This window comes from Anser cygnoides, chromosome 2 (genome assembly GCF_040182565.1).
Source record: "Anser cygnoides isolate HZ-2024a breed goose chromosome 2, Taihu_goose_T2T_genome, whole genome shotgun sequence".
NCBI lineage: Eukaryota > Metazoa > Chordata > Aves > Anseriformes > Anatidae > Anser > Anser cygnoides.
Window position 1 is genome coordinate 69253026 of NC_089874.1, and position 23434 is coordinate 69276459.

General features: G+C 39.0%; 1 protein-coding gene across 5 annotated transcripts in view; it reads right to left on the bottom strand.

The window, feature by feature from the left end:
* The window catches only part of TPPP (tubulin polymerization promoting protein), a 59286-nt gene extending 37663 nt beyond the window's left edge, over window positions 1-21623 (bottom strand). For all 5 annotated transcript variants that reach the window (XM_048053594.2, XM_066992379.1, XM_066992381.1 and 2 more), the window contains exons 1-2: window positions 21503-21623; window positions 5207-5521 (exon numbers count right to left, since the gene is read on the bottom strand). In XM_048053594.2, the coding sequence (XP_047909551.1) occupies window positions 5207-5517 (311 nt within the window). In that variant the 5' untranslated portion in view covers window positions 5518-5521; window positions 21503-21623. The remainder of the gene's footprint in view (window positions 1-5206; window positions 5522-21502) is intronic.
* Window positions 21624-23434: the final 1811 nt, after the last annotated feature.

The following is a 23434-nucleotide window of genomic DNA, read 5'->3' on the forward strand; positions in this document are numbered from 1 at the left end:
ATGTGGAAAAATGAATGCTTGGAGTGAGCTAATACTACTAAGATACTTATAATACATTGTTGCAGAAGCCTGATCTATAGGGAAATTGAAGTTATCATTACAAAAAGGGTGAAATATTATTTTTGGTCCTGTCATTAAATTTTCACATCCAGTTATTTGTAAAATGTTTCCTTCTAATAGAACATGAATGTGAGTTATCCTTGTGTTCATGTATGACAGTGAAGTTAGAGACCTTTAAAAAGATTACTTGCTATATTTTAATGCTTTTTTTCTTAATGAGCAGGTTTCTCAGAGGAGGGGTTACTTCATTTTTGCCATTTAAAAAGACTATTCTGATACAAAACAGCAAAAAAGACTTTTGCATAAGCAAGAAGATAGCTTTGAAATTAAAATGTAGCCTGCAACCATACTATTGGTGTTTTATGCAGTCAAATGTACATATGAGGAAAGAGTCCAACAACTCAAGTTTTGACTACAAAACTATAAAACACAGTGAGAAAAGCTTACTGCACAGTTGTATTTACATTTATGCAAATTCATGTTGCTGCATTTATATTTCATCCCGTTATACACAAAAAAACTTTGTAATTCACTCCTCACAACTTCTTCCGCTTTTGCATGTTTAACATGCACAGAAAGGTAATACTGTTCTACAATGAGATATCTTTATTATACGTTTTTATAACCTTAATAATAATAATAATCTAGTTTTCCAGTTCTTATAGAAAAGGCAATTTCCATTCCAGCCAAAACCAGGACAATAGTTAATTTTCTTCCTAGTTGCTGGTATGGTGCTGTGGTTTGCATTAGGATGAGAATAATGCTGATAACATGCTGAAGTTTTACTTGTTGCAAAGCAGTTCTTACACTCAAGGACTTCACAGCTTCTCACACCTCCCTGCCAGCAATGAAGCTGGGGGTGCACAAGAAGCAGGGAGAGGACACAGCCAGGACAGCTGATGCAAACTGGCCAAAGGGATATTCCATACCATATGACATCATGTGGAACAATAAAAATAGGGGGAGTTGGCCAGGGAGGAGGGCTGCCACTGTTCAGGGAGTGGTTGGTCAGGGTGGTGAGCGGTTAAATTGTGTATTACTTGTTTCCTATCACTTGTTTTGTATATTCTTTTATTATTGTTGTTATTATTTTCCCTTCCTTCTCTGTCCTATTACACTGTTTTTATCTCAACGCAGGAGTTTTACCTTTTTTCCCCCCAATTCTGTCCACCAGCCCACTGCAAGGGGGAAGTAAGTGAAAGGCTGTGTGATGCTTAGCTGCTTGTCGGGTTAAAAAACAGCAATTACCCCAGCTGTACTAATACAGTCCAAATATTCGACATAGATGTAGGTGTTTTCCTTCTGAACTCTACAAATGCAATTTATAAATATTCTTCCATGTGGTGACTCTCCAAAGTGGGCTTTGGCTTTTCGTTTCAAGTAATTCCACTGCAAAATTCACTGCTGCTTAATATTTCTTGTATTTTATAAGCTGACAATAGAAAGTTTTTAAAATAGAAAACAAAAAAAAAGCAGAAATGCAGAAGGAGATATAAAAGATATATATCGAAAGCAATTTTAAACACAGCAATTTATATTAAAATTCATCAAACTGGAAGGATTTTTGAGATCCTTAAGAACATAGAAATTACTGTTAAACAAAAATACTTAGGGGGAAGGAAAAAAAAAAAACAACACACCCAGTTGACTTCTTACCAAACATTTCTAGAAATTCTTTCATGTTTACTATTCTGCATTCTTTGCACCAGACCATTCCTTTTTCTTATCCTAAAGTATATACAAATGTTGCGTTTATATGAAGGCCTCTGGTGGACCTTTTATGGAAGATAAATACACAAATTATACCTTATTCTGACCTGACATGCTCATGCAGAGGGAAAACAGCACTCTACACTTATTTCCTTACTTGTTACAAAGGTTAATTAGAATTTCCTCAACCTTTATAACAATATAATCTTAACCTTAATTGAACTAAGTTCTGAAAGACAGACGCTCAGTCACAGATTTGCAGAAATACCACAGACTAGTCATAACTTTCAGAAGTTTTCTTCACCTATTTTGTGGGTAGTGGGGAACAGGGTATTGAGTCTGCTAAAATGTTCCTTACTTCTCAGGACTGAACTGATCTCTCCTGCAGCAGAGAAAGTTACCAATTAGTGAATAAAACATCTTTCAGGAACTCTTACGTAAACATATCAGTTACTAATTTCCAGAAATAATCTTTACCCTGGCTATCAGAAACACATTGTTCCTACCAATTACTTTGCCAGCAGAACAGTACATTAAGCCTGGGGAAGTTAGCAAGATGACAAACATGGGCTTTATACATAGACACAGTACTTCATAAATCCAAAGAACAATTCTACTAGATTAATTATTTTGTAGTATTCAAAGAAAATGCGTCACTGTCATGCACTACAGCTATAGCTGGCTAGAAAATAAGCCCTGCTAAATGCACTGGTTTCCCAGTCTAAGACACAACAGAAAACCTGTTTGGAAGTTCTATCATATGCTAGATAGGAATTCAGTATAACAAAACATTTCTTCTCATCTATGGAATGCGTTCTCTGGCCAGACTACAACTTCCAAGATCCACCATCACCATTTCACTGAAGCACTACAGTTGGCTATAAAAATCCTAAGTCAAAGTCTATCTTGGCAGACGCAGCGTAGCTAACAAACCTAAAAGCAGTGAAACACAAAACCTTCAGATACCTATAAGCATAAATCTTAATGTGGCAGGGAAGCAGTACTCTGTCCTTTCTGGGGTGTTGGAAATTCTTTTACAGTGTTTAATGCTCTTCATTTAACATGGATGGTTAAAAAAAACCATTTTTTGACGTGTGGTCAAAAAATATCAAAAGGAAAACAACAACAGCAAAAAAACCAACACCCTAGTACTCTGCTGTGGAAAAGAACCTTGTAAAATGGAAGTAAGGAGTTTATCAAAAAAGGCCTGCTTACAACATAAACTCCAAAAATCCTTTACCTTAGGGTTAAACATGAAGCCAAAGAGTAAGAAAGGAAAAGTAGTTGTCTGAGCATTCTCAAGAAACCCTGTATACTCAGCTTATAGTCACAGGCCTTCTAAGTTACAGCATATTAATCAATGCTTGAGCAACTAAAGCCATTAAATCTTTCCTTTTTAAAACTTAAAATACTATATGGGGAAAAAAATGGTCTCAAGAAAGGATTGACGACATATGCTCTTGAGAACAAAAATTTTAAAAAAGAACAAAAAAGAGATGATCCTAACAAATATAGCAAATCTCAGATATTGTCAGCTTCCCCATCCATCACTAATGCAATATTCATTAAAAAAAACACTATATAAGTTACTTGATACATGTAAGTGTACATATAGGGAAAGAACAAGTAATTAATAAAGAATTAAGGTAAATGAAAAAGCATTTTTATTTTCTAACTACTAAATACTGGATGGAGAGAGGAAAAGACAGTATATTTCTTCTGACAGAAATGTCAGCTCTTCACAGTGATCATTGAAGAAAGTTCTGAAAAACTGCTGAAAAGGCATATCGCACAGAGGCAGAGACAAGAACCCCTGAGCTAAGCAGAGAAATCTGAACAATGGCAAAGGGATACACTGAGATTACCCTTCACCCTCAGGTCCCTACCACCTCACAATTCACTCCTACAGAATTGAACTGGATTCATTCTACCCCAGCAGACATCAAAATTAATACTTCTTTAAATCAGCTAATCTTGCACAATTATTTTTTTACCACCTATCATAGAGTTACACTATCACTAACTTGCCCAGACATCAGTTTAAGAAAGTAGAACGAAGATTTATTTTCTGCAGTGAAAGAGAAATTTTTAAGCTGGTGAAAGCAAAAGAAAACTTGAAAATAAATGCCATCATCATCCATCATGGGTCAAGAAAGAAATAAACAACCCTCAAATCTCAACATCCATTTCAAATAAGCTAGTTCACTGATAGTACATGTAGCTTCCAGAAAATACACACAGGGACTCAAAGAAAAAGTGGACTAATACGAGAATGAGAAGGTTGGTGTATTCCAATATATAGTGTTTTCAATTACCCACATAAGACCCTTCATTAAAGAAAGAAAATAAGAAAAATATAATAAGTAATGTCATGCTAGCTGTGCATATTACACTGAACAACCTGCAAAGACCAAGGGCCTTTTATTCTCTGACTTTGTGCTTTGATGCACTCTGAACGGTCAGGGCTTCTAGCAAGTGTTCCCAATTATTCTTTTAAGCAACTCAGTTTGCATGCCCTCTCTCCAGCATTACACCACGACAGTGGAGAGCACAAACTAAATAAAAGTTGCCACAAGCTACAAGTACGGTAAAGGGATCTTCTTTAATACACATCCCTAAATGCAATGAGGTGTGGGAGAATTTAAATAGTCATTGTGGTAACAAAAAACAGATAAGACAAGGTTATCAGATCTCATATTAGGACGGGGGAAGAATAAAATGAACCAATTCACACAAAAAGGGAAAGGGAGATACAAAGTGAGAACAAAAAATCATTTGGCATTTCATACAGAATATATTGGAATAGTTGAATGTCCTCCTCCCTTTGATTTTAGCAGTTTCTGAATCAAGCACTGCTTGATCAATTTGGAGAAAAACTTTCAGTAAAGCTCCAATTTCTCAACAAGAATAAACTGGGACCACTGAAATAATCCTAATCAACTACTCACAGCCAGTGCATCACAAATTTGCCATCAGTTTGGTGTGGCCAGTACCCTACACTTGAAACTTGAGCAGGTGTTGCACTGGACATCAGGACTGCGTATAGAACGATGGCTTAGTATATATCCCACCTTAGTCTCAGTCCTTTGAGGCTGACTTTTGGCAAGATGCAAGACTACATCCTGACTTCTTCCAGATATTCTTCAGGAAACTATTCACAGCATTTACTGCAGTCAAAAAAAAGTTTCCTGGAATAACCTGCATCCATCTTGATTATATCGTACCTCTTTGCACTCCGTAACAACAGTAACACCTGTCAGTTTAATATAGCAGGGCACAAGCTAAAAGCAACAGTTTCACAAAGGAACATTGAAAGATATCAATCGGGACAAAGGCATAGTGGCTTACAAGGTCTTTGAGCAACAGAAGATAAATTTAGATGGTATCTACAAAATATATTGGAGAGACAAAGAAACAATGGCAAAAAGGAACTTACTTGATTTTACTGAAGACAATGTCAACATCTGTGACTGTCACATTCTTCCCATCTATTACATGACAGTCCTTGCACAGTTTTGACCAGTTCTTCCCATGCATTTCTCTTCCTGTGGCTCTTGTATCACCATGTATGGCAAACTTTCTAAAGGCCTCTTCCAGAGCACTCAAGTCTCCTGCCACAGCTCCCTCATGGGAGCTGTTTGAATCACAGGATAACCTTTTTGCTGCTCGGTCCTTTGCTGGATCAGAAGGAGATTTTGGAGGAGTCTTATTTGCAGGTTTGGTCGACTTTGCTTTACTGTCAGCCATTGTGCTACAAGGAAGAGAAGGGTAAATTCATTATAGTACTTTACACTAGTTTGCTTTCCATAAAACTACAGGCTACAGTCCATGTCACAACATACTAGTAAGTGGTCCAGGAAGCGTGCAAGAACTCGGTACCCTCCACCAGACAAGTCTATACATAGAACCATGTAACTTTATATCCGTCCAAAAATAAAAATAAAAAATCTACTAGTATAAAAAAGCAAGAAAACAACATTCCAAAATGGGACACAAACCTAATATCACCATCATGCCATCAGATAATAAGAGAACACTTACTGTTTCCTTTTTTTTTTTTTTTTTCAAATGACAAGCTGAATTCATCACAGTTGCTCTCCTCACTTGAATAAAGGTATGCCCTTTATACTGTAGGCAGTACTATCTACATCTAATTTTTAAGTAAAAATAAAAGGTCTGGACTGTGGCTTTTTATTTATTTATTTATTTTTAATTGAAAAATTAAGTAACATTTTTGCTGCATTTTCAAAATAATGTTTCAAAGGGCAAACAAGTAAGGAAGCCTCACAAATTCTTGGACAAAATTCTCCTGTTAACAAAACCAGTTATTTCTCAAGCTCACGTGCAAAGAACAATAGCTATGGAATTCCTTTAGAAAGAACACATCCAGGATGCAGGAGCACTGAGAAGGGATGTTACTACTGCAGAGAACAAACCAGATTACATCACGTTCATGGGATATGTTTGCCTTTTAAAAGAAACCTTAAGCTGAGCAACAGCACAATAAGGTTATTTTCAGGAGTCATAAAGTAAAAAAAAGAAAATATATGCTATAGCCCACTAACATACCAGGAGCATGACATACAAGTCTGTGCCTTCTGCCCATCCACTCTTAGCTTGACAGAAGAGATCCTGAAAAGTCTACACACAGTGTGTAGTGTGCCTGTCCCAACAACTACATGTAGACTTTTGCTCAGATACACATCTGTGGTGCTGCTACAAATTTTAATCCATAAGGAGGTGCTTCAGATATCAGAACTTTGGCAAATACTGGTGTAATGGCTAGAAAACCCTCCATACTTACCTTGCCATGCTTCTGAAATCACAGCTGTACACGGTAAGCAGCTAATATACGCAAAGACTGGTACGTATTTCTAGTTAAGGTTTAATTTCTGCATCAGATGGGAATTTATTTTGGCTTATATGCTGTATTTTGACACAAATTCCTCAGCAATGGAAACAATTTTAGACTTCTGCCTCTTCCAATATCTTATATCACATGTTCAATATCCATATCCAATATATCCTCATATCCAATATATGTTCCAGTAACCTCTGTTACTTGAACAACCAAGGCATACCCTTTTCTTCACACTGCAGAACCAACAATAAATACTTGCAATGCAGCAGTTATTATTAAGCATGAAGCCAACCAGGCTCCTAAAGGAGAAATCTTCACATTTGTAATCTTTGGCTGTAACTTGAAACGATCAGACTATACAAAAATCCATGATGAACACCAAAGCATCACACTACAAGTCAGTTTCGTACATTATGCACAAGAAAACAAAAACCAAATTTTGAAGCAATAACTCCGGCACCCAATCCCATTCCTTTAGATCTGTTGTTATTTTTTCTAGAATATAACAAATATTTCTTTGAACAGTCTGTCTTAATTCAGTTCCTAGAAAACTATTATTATGTTCTCTCCAATCCGACAGTGGTACATTTTACATTTTAAGAACTCACATTTAAAATAAAGCACTGGTACCGGACCAGAGAAATTTCAGGGAGCACCACTATTATCTTGGCAGTATTCACAACAGCCATAAACCCATATTTGAGGAATTATGATCAACTTATATTGAAAAGAAAACTATGATGAAAATAGGAGTGATAACAGCATTCTGAATTTCTGGAAATAAGCATTATTTTAAGCAATAATTTCTGGAATAAGCATTCTGAATTTCTGGAAAACAGAGACTTATAAATCATTATTAGAAACAACCTTTTAATTAAAGCTATACTAAAGGACCTTTGACCTTTAAACTTCAACAACATGGCCAAAGCAATACTGCATGTTTTGAATATGTTCAAGTTAATGCTTAAAAACCTAGTTATATCTTAAGCACGGGGATCCTGATGTTTTGTTTTCACTGTCCGCAAAAATTCTGGCAAACAAAATCAGATGGTAAATTAAAAATTAATATGACAGAAATTTACTAACTCCAACCTGAGACCTATACGTGTACCTCTGAAATAATGAAATATGAAATATGAAATAAGATGATAAGATTTCATATAATGAAATATGAAATAATGAAATAAGAAATGCACGAATGCATGCACTGCGGGAAGGGGGTGGGAGGGTGTTAAAGCTCATTAGAAAGCTAAGCGTTTAACCAATTCCCATTTCTATTTCCTTTGTGCCCTGCCTGCTCTCCAAAGAACAGTAATTTTACCTCAACCTTTTCTGAAAGTCTCCCACTATTGAAACTACAAAATAATTTATATAGAGTAAAATGTAAACTAGCACAACTATTACAGATGCATAAGTTTTCAATAAAACCATCCCTAGATCAGTCTAAACTCTCTGCTTCAACAGGCTGCACAGATTCTTTTGCTACCTAAACAGTAGGTGCATAAGAAAACAAAACACTTGTGACACTCTATGCTTGAAGAGAACAGCATTAAAAATCAGATCATGAAGATCTATGATCCATTTCTGTCCTCTAGAAAGCTTGACTTCCAAAAGCAGAAGTCTCCTCCAAGATTGCACCATTTCAGATCTACTGGAGCTGGAAACTAAAACCAGAGTTTTTCTAACATAGCACTAATTGGCTAGAGAGGGTACACACCAGCAAAAAGCAAAATCTGCATTTTAGTGTCTGCATAGGATATTCGTGTCGTAATCTTCTTCACGTCCCCGTTCGGGTGCCATTTGTGGCACAACGACCACACGGACCCCAGGGTTCTTTTAGGATCAGTAACTGATACTTCTTTATTGATGATATAACTTCAACTCGCTCTTATTGAGGACAGGCTCCCTTCTTATGCCATTCGCTCTACAGCAGTATTTTTCCACTAACTATTCGTTGGTCAAATAACTGCCCGGCAACAGCAAAAACTCAGCAACTTCCATGTCTTAACGACTGGAGAACAAGCAACCCGAGACAGCAAGGTGTCTCCTGAATCACCCTTCTTTGTTCCTTCTAAACACTTCGCATTCCTTCTGGCCTCATCGTTAAGAGTCCGATGTTATCACCAACCATGGGGCTTGTCGACACCCACGGACACACTCCCACAGATATTAAAAACACAGTTACCTCCATAAGCAAGAGGACTAAAAAGATGGAGAACCACTATAATGAGATATGTCATACTATTTTGCAATTTTATCTTGCACCCCGTAAAACTTCCAAGAGATTTTCAGGTATAAACCCCTCTTGTTCTTAGCAATTCTGTTAAGGAGCCATAGTCAGTATAAATAGATTAACAATACATCAAATGTACAGCTTACAAACCATAAACAAAAAATGTGCCACTCTGTTACCTGAAATCAGAAACTAACCGCATGCCTACATTTTTAAATGCCTCATGAACAAAATCCTTGTTTAGCTTGTGTCAGTGCCTTGCTGTCCAACTTCACCTAATCCCATGTCACCCATAGCCATAACTCAACTTTACATTGCACAGCAGAAATGCTTTTCAATTCCTTATTTGAAATCATTAGTTGCTTAAAAAAAAAAAAAAAAAGCTGAATCACACACTATAAACTTGAAAGGGCTCTCATTTTCTGGACCAAATGTGATTTTTTAAATGGTTACATTCTTTTTTGTCTGTACTACTGTCTTATACTGTATGTTTATAAATTATATGTATTGAAAATCTTCCTTACTTTCAGTTGCTGCTTTTTCTCATGTATGCTTTCCACATTTCAAAATACCTATCCATCCATATAAAGATGGATCCTTAAACTAGATGCCTAAGCAGACTAGTTCAATCTCCCCATGATTTTAAGCACGCCTCAGAGATTAAGTCTATGCTACTTTCTAAATCTCTGCTTAGCCCTGACCCCAAACTTCAAATACAAAACAAATTCTGTAACTTTTTTTTAATACTGTTTTCAGACTTGCTAGCAAATCAGATACAAATATAGCTCAAACAAATTAAAAGTTTATAAACTTGGTATAGGAAAAATGCTTAAATAAAGGTATTTGGCCTTGAGAAAAACAGTTCACTTCTAGAATTAGTTCCTTCAGACATCAGTGTATGAAATTTGTACTGGGGTCTTTTGAGGAGTTCTGGTCCACAGGGAGGAGGGAACAAGACATACCCTACAGAAAAGGCTTCTGTTTTGAATGGTCAAGTGTGGTATGCAAAGCAGTCTCACATCCTTACTAGCTAAAGCAGAAAGTCAAGACAGATTAAAACTAGTGCTGTTTTTCCCTGTGGTTACCAAAGATTGTCATGGATACTTCTTTTCTTGTTGAACCACAGTTATAGTTCGCTTGTTAAAATAAGCAAACATACCTTATATTTACCTCAAATCTTCTTTATGAAAATACAGACCTATCCTCAACTTAAAATTATGTTTCTTTACACTACACTATCCTTTAATGGTTTTTAGTTATTACAGAGAGGAAAAGGAGTAGATCAAGAAGAAATGAGAAATACAGAATAGCCTGTTTGTCACAAATTCAAGACAAAATGCTTGATTCTTCCTTACCCTTTTCCACATAGGCCCCTCAAAGTGATCAGAAGGTGCTTGCTAGCTCCTGCTAGAAATGAAGACTAAGAGTAATTTGGGGAGGGGACACACCAGGGAAATAAGTGAAACTGCCAAATTAACTGACTACTCTAAAATACCAATTCTAAAATTTGGTGAAACAAAATTAAGCTACTGTTCAAAAGCACGAACTGTGTAGATGCATGAAATAATGATTACAGAGAATAATGATTACAAAGAAACACCTTTCATCACCATGCAAAAAGTCTAGCATTCACACAGTCAGATTACATTTCCAGAGACAGTAAACAAGGGAAGGAGGTATTAGCCACCAATCCCACCCTCTCCAGATATTGCTGGCTCCAACCTAACAGGCTCAGATCACCAAAAGCAGTCATAGAAGACATTACAAAAAAGTTAAAAGCAGATGCTAAAAGTTCAGAAGGCTTTGTGAAAGAACAACTGTCCCAAATAACCGGAGTTCCAGAAACCCACAGAACAGACAACTAGGAGTTGTGTTACGAACTGACATGGTCTGTGTAATATAATATTCCCTTTATTATTACAGAACAACAGTTCTTGTCCCTTCTCTCACTCTGCAATAGGTGAATACTACAGCACATTATACAGGCAAACATATCTATACAGAAAGAGATTAAACTAGGGATCAAACTGACTGAGGTCACAACTAACACGTGCAATATTAGGCTGAAAATGCAGATCTCTGTTCTCAGCACATGCCTAACTCACTAGAAAAACTTCTCTCATATCATCAAACTTCCTGTCGGTAAGAGACTACAATACATAGTCATCTGCAGAGAGACAACTGGGAGAACTCTAGGAAAACCCAGTTATTGATCTGTAGTCTTCCAAAAATCATGGGACCAACAGTTACTGTTTTTGTGAATTTCAGTCATCTGATTCTGTATAGCTGTATGAGTACCAAGTACATATAAATAAACCCGGTGCCTCCATACTGATCAACTGTCATTTCTACTGAAAGATTCAGGTAAATTTACACTCTCTCACTAATCCACATCCTCTCCAGGCGGCAACATATTGCAGGAATGCAAGTACAGCTTTGACGTAGATTTCAGGGAACTGCTCTTAGCAGGGATCCATCTCCCAGTACCAATAAGGCAGTCCCAAAGAATTAGTAAAACCTGGAGTATTTTTGCCAAAAATTTCAGTAACTTGTGCATATTATGATCAACTATACATACTACCTACCTGGCCTTCAGAATTCACAATGGCATCTTCCCTGTTCTATCCCTGAGAAGTGGTTGATCTGCTCAGTAAACACAGACAGCTTAGTATTTATAACAGAGGTTAGTATCACTGCCATGTCATAGGTAGTGAAACCACAGCAGAGGGATGAAGAAACATGCCTATTCTGCTGGCAGAGTTATGAACATAATGAGGACCCTGGGTCCCATACTCCACACTGATTATTAGGCCACATAAAGCAGGGACATGATTGTATGGAGTGCTCTGAAAAATTAATGTTCACTGACTCTGTGGAGGAAATACACAGTCACACTAGCTGGAAACATATTTACCCAGTTTACGATCTCCATACCAAGAAATGCTTTTCAAAAAAAAATCAACAGGAAACTATCAAAAGTGCGAGTGCATAGCTATGCCATATACTTATCTGCTTATCCAGCTGGACTCTAACTTGCTAAGAACATTCTTACCTGATGTAAGTTGAATTATTTTCATTTGCAGCAAGTATTACAAAAACAAATTTAATGGAAGTCTTGTTGCAGCATGAACTGATACAGAAATGAGTAAGACTGTATTGTCTAAGACAACACAGAAGACTTGTAAACTACAGTAGATATTTATTACAGCCCCAAGCACAATCCGGTTAAAAGTGACACACTTCAAAACTATTTGTTACTTATAATATTTACCAACCAAAAATTGGTTTAGATGATTTCAAAAGTCCTGCAAACTAAGGAAAACTTTCAATTTATTTGGCCAAGAAAAATAGGATTCTGCATTCAATCACAGCATTTCTTATGTATTTGATTACATTAAACATTTGAGTAAATACTCAAGAAAACAGTGGCCTGAAGTCCGCTGATTTTATTGAGAACAAGACAATAGAGTAGGGAAAAGGACAGAGATGGAGGATGGCAATGCAGTTCACACAGCTGCAAAGTTGAAGTAAGTATGGAATTACATGCAAATACAAAGAACTGTACGTTCATAACATTAACAATTTTACTTGTGTTTCAACCTGAAAGTAAGCTTCCTATTTCTGCCCCATTCTCTTACAAATGTAAGAGTCTCAGCTTCTCCACACCTACATTCTAAGCTCCTGGGCCTAGCCAAGCTGTCAGCCTCCCTAAAGGTATTTCTTAGACGTGTGGGAATAAAAATGTTGTTTTTGCAGAGTTACCTTGTTTAAAGGTAAGGAATGGGGTATTGAAATATGCTTGCAGTGATAAGAAAACTTAGCAGGCGACCTTGTAAAATGCAGACAACCAGACTCCTTAGAACAATTAGGTGAAAATCACGGTGTCAAGTCAGATAAGTGAAGAAACATTACCACTTCAAACAGTAAAAAAGTCAAAAGAAATTTGAAATTTAACAGGCCAGCAACTAAAGGCCATGCATGGTCTGTGAAGCATCAGATAGATTGTGAACTTGGATTACCCACTCAGTGGGGAAACAGGGGAGGGTCCTGTCATCAAAAAGTATATAAACTGTGTTTTGGAACCAGTAGGTGCGCTCCTGCTTGTAGGGTGCCCACCACCGCAATCGTGAATAAATTACTACTTCACTGAGATCCTTGCCTGAGCCTAAGTTATTGGCTACAGAGTGTTTCTCACAGATGGTCCTAAACCTGAAAGGCCATTGGCTTTTAGAAAATAGACATATTACAAAGAATTCTGCCCACAAGCACACAGCCTAGGAGCTGTTAATTGTTACCTGTTTTTACTTTCCATAGTCCGGCTAATCCTTCCTGCACACCAAGAACTGGTAAACGTGATTCTTTTAGGCATACTTTTCATCAGAATCTGTGCAACACTCGTGAAAGTTACAGTGCACCACAAATAGGTGCCATCCACAATTTAAAACCTTCCATCCAATCCAAGCAAAAAAGAAAGCAATTTTTCAGAGCATTAGACTTGGTATTTTTATACGTGTGAATTGGATTCATAAACATTTATCAAACTCTGCAAAGCATCTGATTTTTGCATCTGTTTTATTTTAGTATTTGATCTATCTTCCCCATATTTTAAAAGTGTTACAGAATTGCAGGTAAAGGGTATTCTCATTTATTTCCTGTCTGGAATTATTTATGCCAAATAAAACCAGCAAAAACCAGCTGGAATCTTTTTCCCACATTTTTGCATAAACATTCAAGCTGAGAGAAGGGATAAACAGCTGGAGAAATGCAGCTCCTCGTAATAAAATGTAATGTTTTACACAATGCTCTTAAGGCTTAAACTTCCTTCACAGCTATAGCTATCACTAGCAATCAGAATTAAGATGTTCTTCTTCTGAGTTCTGCTCTAGGCATATATTCTCCACATGTGATAATGAGCCAGACATTTTCTCTAGCATAAAACACAAAAGAAAAACAAACAGCAAACACTACAGACCAAGTATAACTAACATAACCCTATCTACATTTTACCTATCTTTACTTAATTAAATCCTTTCACAGGCTTTATGAGGAACTGCATGGCTAAACCATGACTTCTCTATAATAAAATATGTGTATCTAGCACTATGGATAAGGGTAAAACCGGCTAGATCATCCAGCTGCATTAGTCTGGAAACAGCAGCTCTTCAGCTGGAAACACACAGAGTAACCAAAAGTTGGTTACTCAAGTTGTCCAGTCTTTTTCCTTAGCGAATCAATGTGTCAGACACCAATGAAGCTATACATTCCGTGAAAGAAACAACCTTAGAAAACACATTATCAAGCAAAGAGATTATTTTCACTGCTGACCTGTTACTATTCTATTTCTAAAAACGATCACTATTCACTTCCATAGTTAACTGCTACAATACCACATACGGACAAAACAATGTTTTGCTCTTAGTAAACTACATTTCTCCATTCCAAAGAATCACTCACAATATATCACCTCTTTATAAATAAAGCATGTATATGCATATATACATACCCTTATCAGCAACAGTTCTATTAGAACTTTTTTTTAAAATGAACACGTTTCACCTGATAACACTTACTACTACATAAAATTTCTTTCTCTACCCAAGTAACTCTTAACTAGCTCTACAACCTCTTGTAACACCACCACATTCTTTGCACAAGTTTCAACTACAGCAGCATCAGTGCAGGCATCCATCAGATATTTATGCACTGGTGAGATCTATTACAGTTTTTTTTTTTCCATTACATGACTCTATTCTATTTAAGAATCCTGCTTACATTCATTCTGAGTTCTGCTGGACTGCCACTGGTATCAAAGAAATAATAAGGACACAAATATATACAAATATTCAGCAATTCCACGCACAGGCAAGGATGCAAGATGGTCTCTAGAACACCCTTCAAACAACAGAGTAAATATGACACTTTTCAAAAGGGATAAAAAGATACTCGGGCTGACTAAAGCACAGCAAAAGAGCCTCAACTGTTTAGATAAAATAGTTTTTCATGGCATATCAAGAAAAGAGTAGGGAAACACAGATCCAAGAAGACTGGAAGACAATACCTGCTTCTGCAATAGCTATACAACTTCCAGATAACATTCTGGGCCTATTATCGCTGTAGGATTAAGTAAGTGCAAGTTTGCTGATTTGAAATATTACATTTGTAGAGCTAACTTAATGTACTATCCACACATTCCTTTAAATACTTATTCTGGTTTTGGCTGGGATGGGATTAATTTTCTTCCTAGTTGCAGGTATGGTGCTGTGCTTTGCATTTGGGATGAGAATAATGCTGGTAACACACTAATGTTTTAGTTGTTGCACAGAAGTGCATACACTGAGTCAAGGACTTTTCAGCTTCTCGAACCTCCCTACAAGCAAGGAGGCTGGGGATACACAAGAAGCTGGGATGGAACACAACCAGAACAGCTGACACAAACTGGCTGAAGGGATATTCCATACATCACATGGAATAATAAACTGGGTGGTTGGCGGGGGGGCACTGCTTGGAGCCTAGCTGGGCATCAGACAGCGGGTGGTAAGCAACTGCATTGTGCATCACTTGTTTTATATATTCCTTTACCATCATTATTATAATTATTTTCCTTTCCTTCTCTGTCCTATTAAACTGCCTTTATCTCATCCCACAAGTTTTACCCTTTTTTTCCCCCCATCCTTTTCTCCTTGGAGAGTTAACCTCACTGACGATGAATGGGGGATATAAGGGTGGACACTTTCCCCTGCTCCTTTACCTTCCCTTTCTCCTTCACCATCCTCTCCCCCTCCAAGCTAGCCACAAGAGCCCTTGAGAATTTTGAATATCCTTGGGATGTTGAACCCAGCATGTTCCTATTGCTATGTCTCCTGAATGTGTTTTTGGTTTTGTTTATGGTTAAAAAACTATTTAAGAATACCACCAGAGGTCTGTCCTGAGGCAGGATAGCTACAAGTGGCAGGGAGTGTTAGGAGGATATGGGCAAGTACCTAGGACAATGGGCACCTTCAGGATTTTGGGACTTCATCCCTGAACAAATGCAGAATCTTGAAAAACTAGTACAATATTTGGAAAAAATATTCTGTAACCATGGCAATCCCAGAGTCACAAACCACTGCAATGTGCTGGGGCTTGGCCCATGCCTACCAAGCTACACTCAACACTACTCTAACCCCCATGATGGGCCCTGCAGCTGGACCACTGAACCAACTTGTGCAGGTATCAGTCACCCTATATGAGAGAATAAGCAATGAATATGAAAATCAGCTTGTTTGGTAAGGAAATAAACTCTGCTAAGAAGGGGAAGGAGGAAGAAGAGGGTGAGGCAGACTACTCCAAAGTAGGGCCATCACAGGAACAGGAGGAAGAAGAGGCAGAACTTGTAAATGCAGCAGTAACCACCCAATCCCTATCCCTGGGTGAGCTGCAAAATACGTGAAAAGATTTGAGCTGCCATCCAGGTAAGCACACTGTCAACTGGCGGCTCCAATGCTGGGATAACAAGACCAGCAGTATGGAATAAGAGGGCAGGCAAGCTAAGCAGCTGGGATCCCTCTCTAGGGAAGGAGTTATTGACAAAGTGATTGGAAAAGGGGCACAAGCCCTCATCCTCTGGAAGTGACTCCTGTCAGGCATGAAGGAAAGGTATCCCTTCTCAAGGAAGATGTTATGTCACTCAGGCCAGTGGACGACCACGGAGAAAGATATCCAGTTCCTAAAGGAATTAGCAGCACTGGAGGTGATTCATGACGACCTAGACAATGACCAGATATCCAAAAATCCAGATGAAGTCAAGTGCACACGACCCATGTGGCAGGCATTTGTATGGAGTGCACCATACATCATCATATGCCAACTCATCGGCAGTAATGACCTGGACAGACAGAGAGGAACACATGATGGATTAATTGTCTGGCCAACTCCAAAACAAACAATGTATAAAATACCTTGATCCTAGAGGCACGAGTGCATGAGTTGCAAGGAAAAACAATCACAAAAGGTGATTTTTGTGGGAAAATTGCTGCTCCAGTTTCCAGCGGGCAGTATCCCAGACAGTAATGCATACTATGACCAGGACCAGAGGGGACCTGCCTCCAGCCTGGTGGAGGAAAGGGACAATCAGATTTATTGGACTGTGTGGATTCAGTGGCCTAGTACCTCAGACCCATAGGAGTATAAGGCTCTAGTGAACAGTGGTGCACAGTGTACCCTAATGCCATCCATATAGTCCCCTGGAATGACAAGGGGATCCCAACAGCTATTGGTGTTGGAGGCTGAAGTGAGTCTAACTGGGAATGAGTGGAAGAGAACCCATTATGACTGGCCCAGAGGCTCCATGCATCCTTGGCATAGACTATCTCAGGAGAGGATATTTCAAGGACCTAAAAGGGTGGGCATAGATGCTTTGGAGAAAGAGGAAATTAAACAGGGGTCTACCTTGCCTGGTCTCTCAGAGGACCCTTCTGTTGTGGGGTTGCTGGTATGGTGCTGTGCTTTGCATTTAGGATGAGAATAATGCTGATAACACACTAATGTTTTAGTTGTTGCACAGAAGTGCATACATTAAGTCAAGGATTTTTCAGCTTCTCATGCCTCCCATCCAGCAAGGAGACTGGGGATATGCAAGAAGCTGGGAGGGGACACAACCAGGACAGCTGACACAAACTGGTCAAAGGGATATTCCATATCATATGATGTCATGTGGAACAATAAACTAGGGTGGTTTGCTGGGGAGGGAGTGCAGGGTGGTGCTGCTCAGGGTCTGGCTGGGCATCAGTCAGCAGGTGATAAGCAATTGCATTGTGCATCACTTGTTTTGTATATTCCTTTACCTTTATTATTTTCCCTTCTTTTTCTGTCCCATTAAACTGTCTTTATCTCAGCCTTCAAGTATTACTCCCCCCCCCCCCCCCCAGTTCTCTCCCCCATCTCACTGGGAAGGGGGAAGTGAGCAAAGGTAGCTGTGGTGCTTAGCTGCCTGCCAGGTTAAACCACAACAACATTAAGCATCATCCCAAGGGGATCACTTCAAACATTAGTAAGACAGGGAGCTTTGTGTAACATTAAGTAAAAATATCAAGAGAACCAAGCTGGCGCTATTGAGAAGGATAAAATTTGATCAGAGAAAAATTAAGCTAAGAGACTTTACAGGGCTTGAAAGCACTCTTGAAAGACTGAAAAGTCAAAAAACATCACCTATGATCAAAGAAGGGGAGATGTTATAAGAGCTACAAAAACCATGAACCAAGACATTTTAAATTGAGAGATTTAATGAATTCCATCAATGTAATTTGTCAGGTGATTGAAATCACTTGAGTGAAGTGTCCAACTTCTTAAGGTTATTTAAACCAGCTGTACTGCAGATTAAAAAAATCTTTTTGTTGCAACTTAATGCTATGAAGTTTTGATCTGTGTACTCTCAGTTGCTAGCATTAATCCAGAAAAGGTAAAATTCATATTACATACTCAAGAAAACCATGAGGCAGGAGACAAAGGAGAATAAAAATAAAAGGGAACCTTAAGACAACTGGCAAGAGGAAGAACCTAGGCTTCTCCACTTCCACTTTAGAGCCCTGACACAGATAAGATACACACTTAGCAGAAGCAAACTGAATTGCTCACCCAGAACACATAACAACTAACAAAAGAGAAAGATTTCCCATCTGTTGATGGAATTTATCACTGCAACCCAAGAAAAATGACCAGCACAAAAATCAGACTGTGTTACTCCATCCAGAACCTGAGAAAAAGTCAGAAAAGCTGTCCTGAAACCTAACCAGTCTACAAATACTTGGCCGGTACTGTGTACAAGCCCTGTGTATTTAAATTGGGGTATTTTACCAATAACATCCTCTCAATGTACAGCCACTTTCACTACTATGTCAAAGCATTCCAGGATTCAGACTACACAGCAGTGGGAAATTCTTTCAGTACTTCTGTGTATTGACAAGTTATTTCTGTTGGAAGCGTACTTGTTACTCCACAGTTTTTATAGGTTTGGGTGTGCCTTTAGTGATGAGCAGCTTTTTTTTCAAATTGTTTTTACAGATCCTTCCCCCACACATTCTCCCTCTCCCCAAAACTGAAATAATGTGCTGTATTGAATGCTTTTGTACCTCCCTGGGTCACAATCATATCCCTGCAAAAAGTCACTCTTTGGCACTGAAATGAATATTCAGTTTTAAAACAAAAGGAACTCCGGATCTTAAATTTAAGGAAGAGTAAAAAATAAGTTGCCAGAAGATAAAATATTTTATTTTGGGTCAGTGTAGATCGTTTTTGTTTCAACACTTCAGTATTTAGTCCAGTTAAAAAAAAAAAAAAATCCCCTCCAAAAATCAAACCATTAGTCACAGGTCTCTCCAAAAGTGCCCTGGGATACCAGAACATTTAAGCATCATATGGCTTATTCTCTAAGCACTCCCAGATACAACATCATGTGCAACTCATTGTCTCTACATATTCTAAGAATACCCTTTTTAAACACAAACTGACAGTGCTGCTTGCCTGCCTCTCTCCTTCCTGAGAGCCTTTTTTTCTCCCCCAGTCAATCTCAAGGTACATGTAAAAACAATTTCCGACATACAGCTGATTACAGAAAATAAATGGAATTAATACATCTGTGATTAAAAAATAAGACATTATTTTTCACCACAGAAAATCCACAGCTTAAATGAGGCAAGCAGAAACAATTACCTGCTGGATGTGTATTTATTATAAATTTATTTTTATAATATTTTAAAATTTAAATTTATTATAAATACTATGTGTATTTATTATAAATTTCCATTTATTTTATAAAAACCTTTTCTTACATTTACAAGGGTCAAGTGCAAACACTGCAGGAGATTCTCACATGAACTTTATCAGCAATTTTATCCTTGCATGGCATGCTGTCTAAGCATTGAACTGTACTATGACTTAATAACAGATGCACACTTGAGCAGTTATAAATAATGGACTTTTTAAAGGTGTATGACTGTGACCCAGAGAGGTACAAAAGCATTCAATACATCACTAAAGGATTTTAAAAATGTCTGTTTCCATTCTGAGAATAAATACACAGTATATATTCAATATATTCAGTAAACAGTCATGCTGATTTAAGCCTGAGACTTTGAAAGTGTATCTTTCAATTTTTCCCCCAGGTTTTCACAGCTCTAGCAGAAAAATTCCCCAAACGTTAATGCTTGTTTAGCATGCTAACAGTGGTCAGCTTTCTAAAGGATTCTATTTAATGATACCTGTTGAGAAAATAGTGTGAAGACTCAATAAAAAAAATCAGTGAAAATAGACATATATACAGTCTCATATCATGTGTTTCATTTTGGGCCAGGCCCTTCCTTTTCTTTCTAAACAAATATAAGCAGTTATACAAGCCTCTGTAAAAGTCAGCAAGAATTTCACCCCCTGCCCACCACACACACACACCTGCCTACGTAGACCCTGCAAAACATTAACAGGTAAGATGCTTGCCAGCAGCATCTACTGCAAGATAGAAAGTTGTCAATGTTTCAGATGACTTGGTGTTTTTGTTTTCACTGGTTTTCAAACTAGTTAGCCAGGGTCGGGGAGAACCAATTAATTCACAATATTTTGTTCCATCCAGGTTTTCACCCCAGAGTACTGCTCTCAGCTTTATACCTGCAGGTGTTATACTGCAATCTGTAAATACTCTCTGATACCAGATGCTAGTTTTCATGGAGAACGTCATACAGGGGCGGTTCTCAATGGCAAAGCCCCTTGGGCATTTGAGAAAAAAAAAAAAAAAAAAAAGCTTCTCTACCCATCCATCTTCACAAAAGGGGACTGACTGCTTGCTCTGCACAAGAATGCAATAAGGTAGCTCTGCAGGGGCTAAGGTTTTATTGTCGTCTCCAGATAATAACTAAAAACAGAATATCGGTTCCAAAGCACATATAGAAATTAATTTATTTAGTCTGCACGCAAGGTGGACCTGTCTTCCAGCTCCTTTGGGAGAAACCTTCACCCAGACCTGGGCTAGCCAGCCTCGCACAACCAGCAGCACCGCCCATCCACGAACCTGTTACTGCAACGTCCCCAGGAGCTAAAAAACAACCCCTCTCTCCCTCGCACAGGTTGCGATCGCGCGTCTCTTCGCCGTGCGGCAGCGGGAGGAGCCCGCTGAGGCCAGATACTGGGGGCCCCATCCCGATCGGCGGGCCAGGGGAACGAAAGCAGCTTTGCACGAAGCCCCTCTCCCCTCCGCATCGGTCTCGTGGGAAAAAGGGAAGGAAATAGAAGAGGGGGAGAGGTAAAGGATTACTCCTGGAAAAAGAAGCAACCGCACCCTTGCTCGCGGCCCCCCGAGACTGTTACATAACGACAGCACGGAGCATAGGGCTGCGCACCCCTGCCTTATTGGGAGAGACTCTGATCCCACCGAGGCACCACAGATAAGATACAGTGCTGTGCAGCTACGTCAACGTTCCCGCCTCCTCCCCTTGGGTCCTCATTAACCGAATGCAAATTAATTAGCCAGCAAGCTAAAGAAAAAGCTTGCTGGCTAATTAATTTGCATTCGGTTAATGAGGGGGTGGGGGCAAGAAACATCCCTGCTCAAAAGAAGGGGGGAGGGAGGGGGCTCAGGAGCCTAACTGTTTCACCCACAAGAAGCGCGTACTTACCGCCGGCTCTCCGAGGGAACAGCAAGCCCTGCCAGCCTAACCTGACTCTCTCCCTCTGGCTGCGGCGCTACTGGGAGCCAGTCTCAAGCCGGCGCGGCGGCTCAGCCAAGCTCCCGCCCTCGCTGTCCGGGTATTGGCGAGCGCTCGGCACCGCCTGCCCGACCCCTTCTGCCGCTCTCTTCCATAGGCCAGATGGGCTGTCTAGCTGCCGGTCGCTCGCGCCTTCCCCGAAGCGTGAGGTAATGAATCAGCCTAGGGGCAGCCTCTGCCTTTGCTGCCTTAAATGGCTGGTTATTGCCAGCAGCGTTTCTCCTCTCCTCCCTGCTTATTACCCAGTGCTCGGCAGCAGGTGGCCAGGGAGAGGTGGAGGGGAGACCGCGCGAGCGGGAGGAGGTAACTTCCTTACCGCTCCCACCGCTAGGAGCTAAGAGAGACGGGGTGGGTGCGTGCATGCGTTAACCTGCATCGGGTAGTATGAGGGTTGAGGCCAGGTGTAGCAGCTTCTGCCATTTCTAGTATCCTATGCTCCCTTCAGGAAGGAAATTCAGAAACCAAGGAACATCTTGGCAGGACACAGGTCCTGTGTCCTGCCAGGCTCTGTCAGCTTCTGATCCTGATGGCTGCCCAGTTTGTCATAAATTGTGCTTGTTGACAAATAACAAACAATTAAAAATAATTAACTAAAAAGGAATGGTCTGATCTGTGCAGTGGAGAAGGTGTTCCACAAAACGCTGTGTCTCCCACCTCATACCTGCTTAGGACCAGGTCTAGGGTTGACACAGTAAAGAGATGCACCAGTGTGGGGAAATCCACTCAAAAATATTTGAAAAGAGACAGTTCAGGAGTTGGCAGAAGTCTACTGAACTGTCATGCATCCTCACTTCTGAATTTATAACCAGAGTTCAATCAGACCAGAGTCCACCAGATCTAAGTGGACCATAACTTGGTAATTGCTATGCTAAAGTATTGGAAATAAAATAATCCTTCTGCAAAAATGAAGAAGAAAAGAAAAAAGATTCAATTAATGAGCAGTGGTGCCTCAATCTTTCAAATGCAAGATAGTTATATAGCTGACTTTTTAAAAGTCTATATATATATTTGCAATAAGACATTGGAATAATAATTTTTAAACTAGTTTATGTTATTATTCTGGTATTCTAAGGCATGAGCCAGCACTTCATAAATGCTCTAAGGCCTCTTCACATTAGCATTGAGTTTGGCTGCACTACAGGTATAGGTTTTACAGTAGGGTATGACATACACATTTGTAATCTCTTTTGAGAGTGCAAACCAAAATCATGATGTTGTTGTTTTTTTCCCAAGTTTTCTCTTTCACCATGAGGCACAGGAAACCTACCCTTTATGAAACTTGAGCTGCCTCAGAAAGATTCCCTACCCTGCAACTGAAAAACAGATTAAGAAAGGTATGGTTTTAAATGAGAGACTAGTTTTGAATGCAAAAATGAATGCAATATAGATTAACAAAAAATGAGGTATAGTAAGTAGCCCAGTGGAGAATACTCACCTAATGTTTAATACGGGGCTGGTGCTACAATGTTTTCAACTATTTCCCCTACCTCATAGAGTGTAGACTGTAATAATGTTTCTCTTAACAGAATTTTTCATGGCAGCCCATGTTCCTTTCTAGTAGCAAAATACATGCAGAATCAGAATTACCCAAATTTGATTGTGATAGATTAGATTTGATTACAGTTTTCTCAGAATCATGATAGCAGCAGGATAAAGAAGAAAAAGAAAAAAAAAATTGGAGAAAGGAGAGGAACTTACACACATTAACTTTTCTGATCTTACTACAAATACGTATTGCTTTATTGTTTTGTGCAAAGTTATTATGTTTCCTACTGGGTTCCTTTCAAAATACAGCATTGGTTAAAGGAAAGAAAATACAGATTACTTGTTCCCTTAAACTAT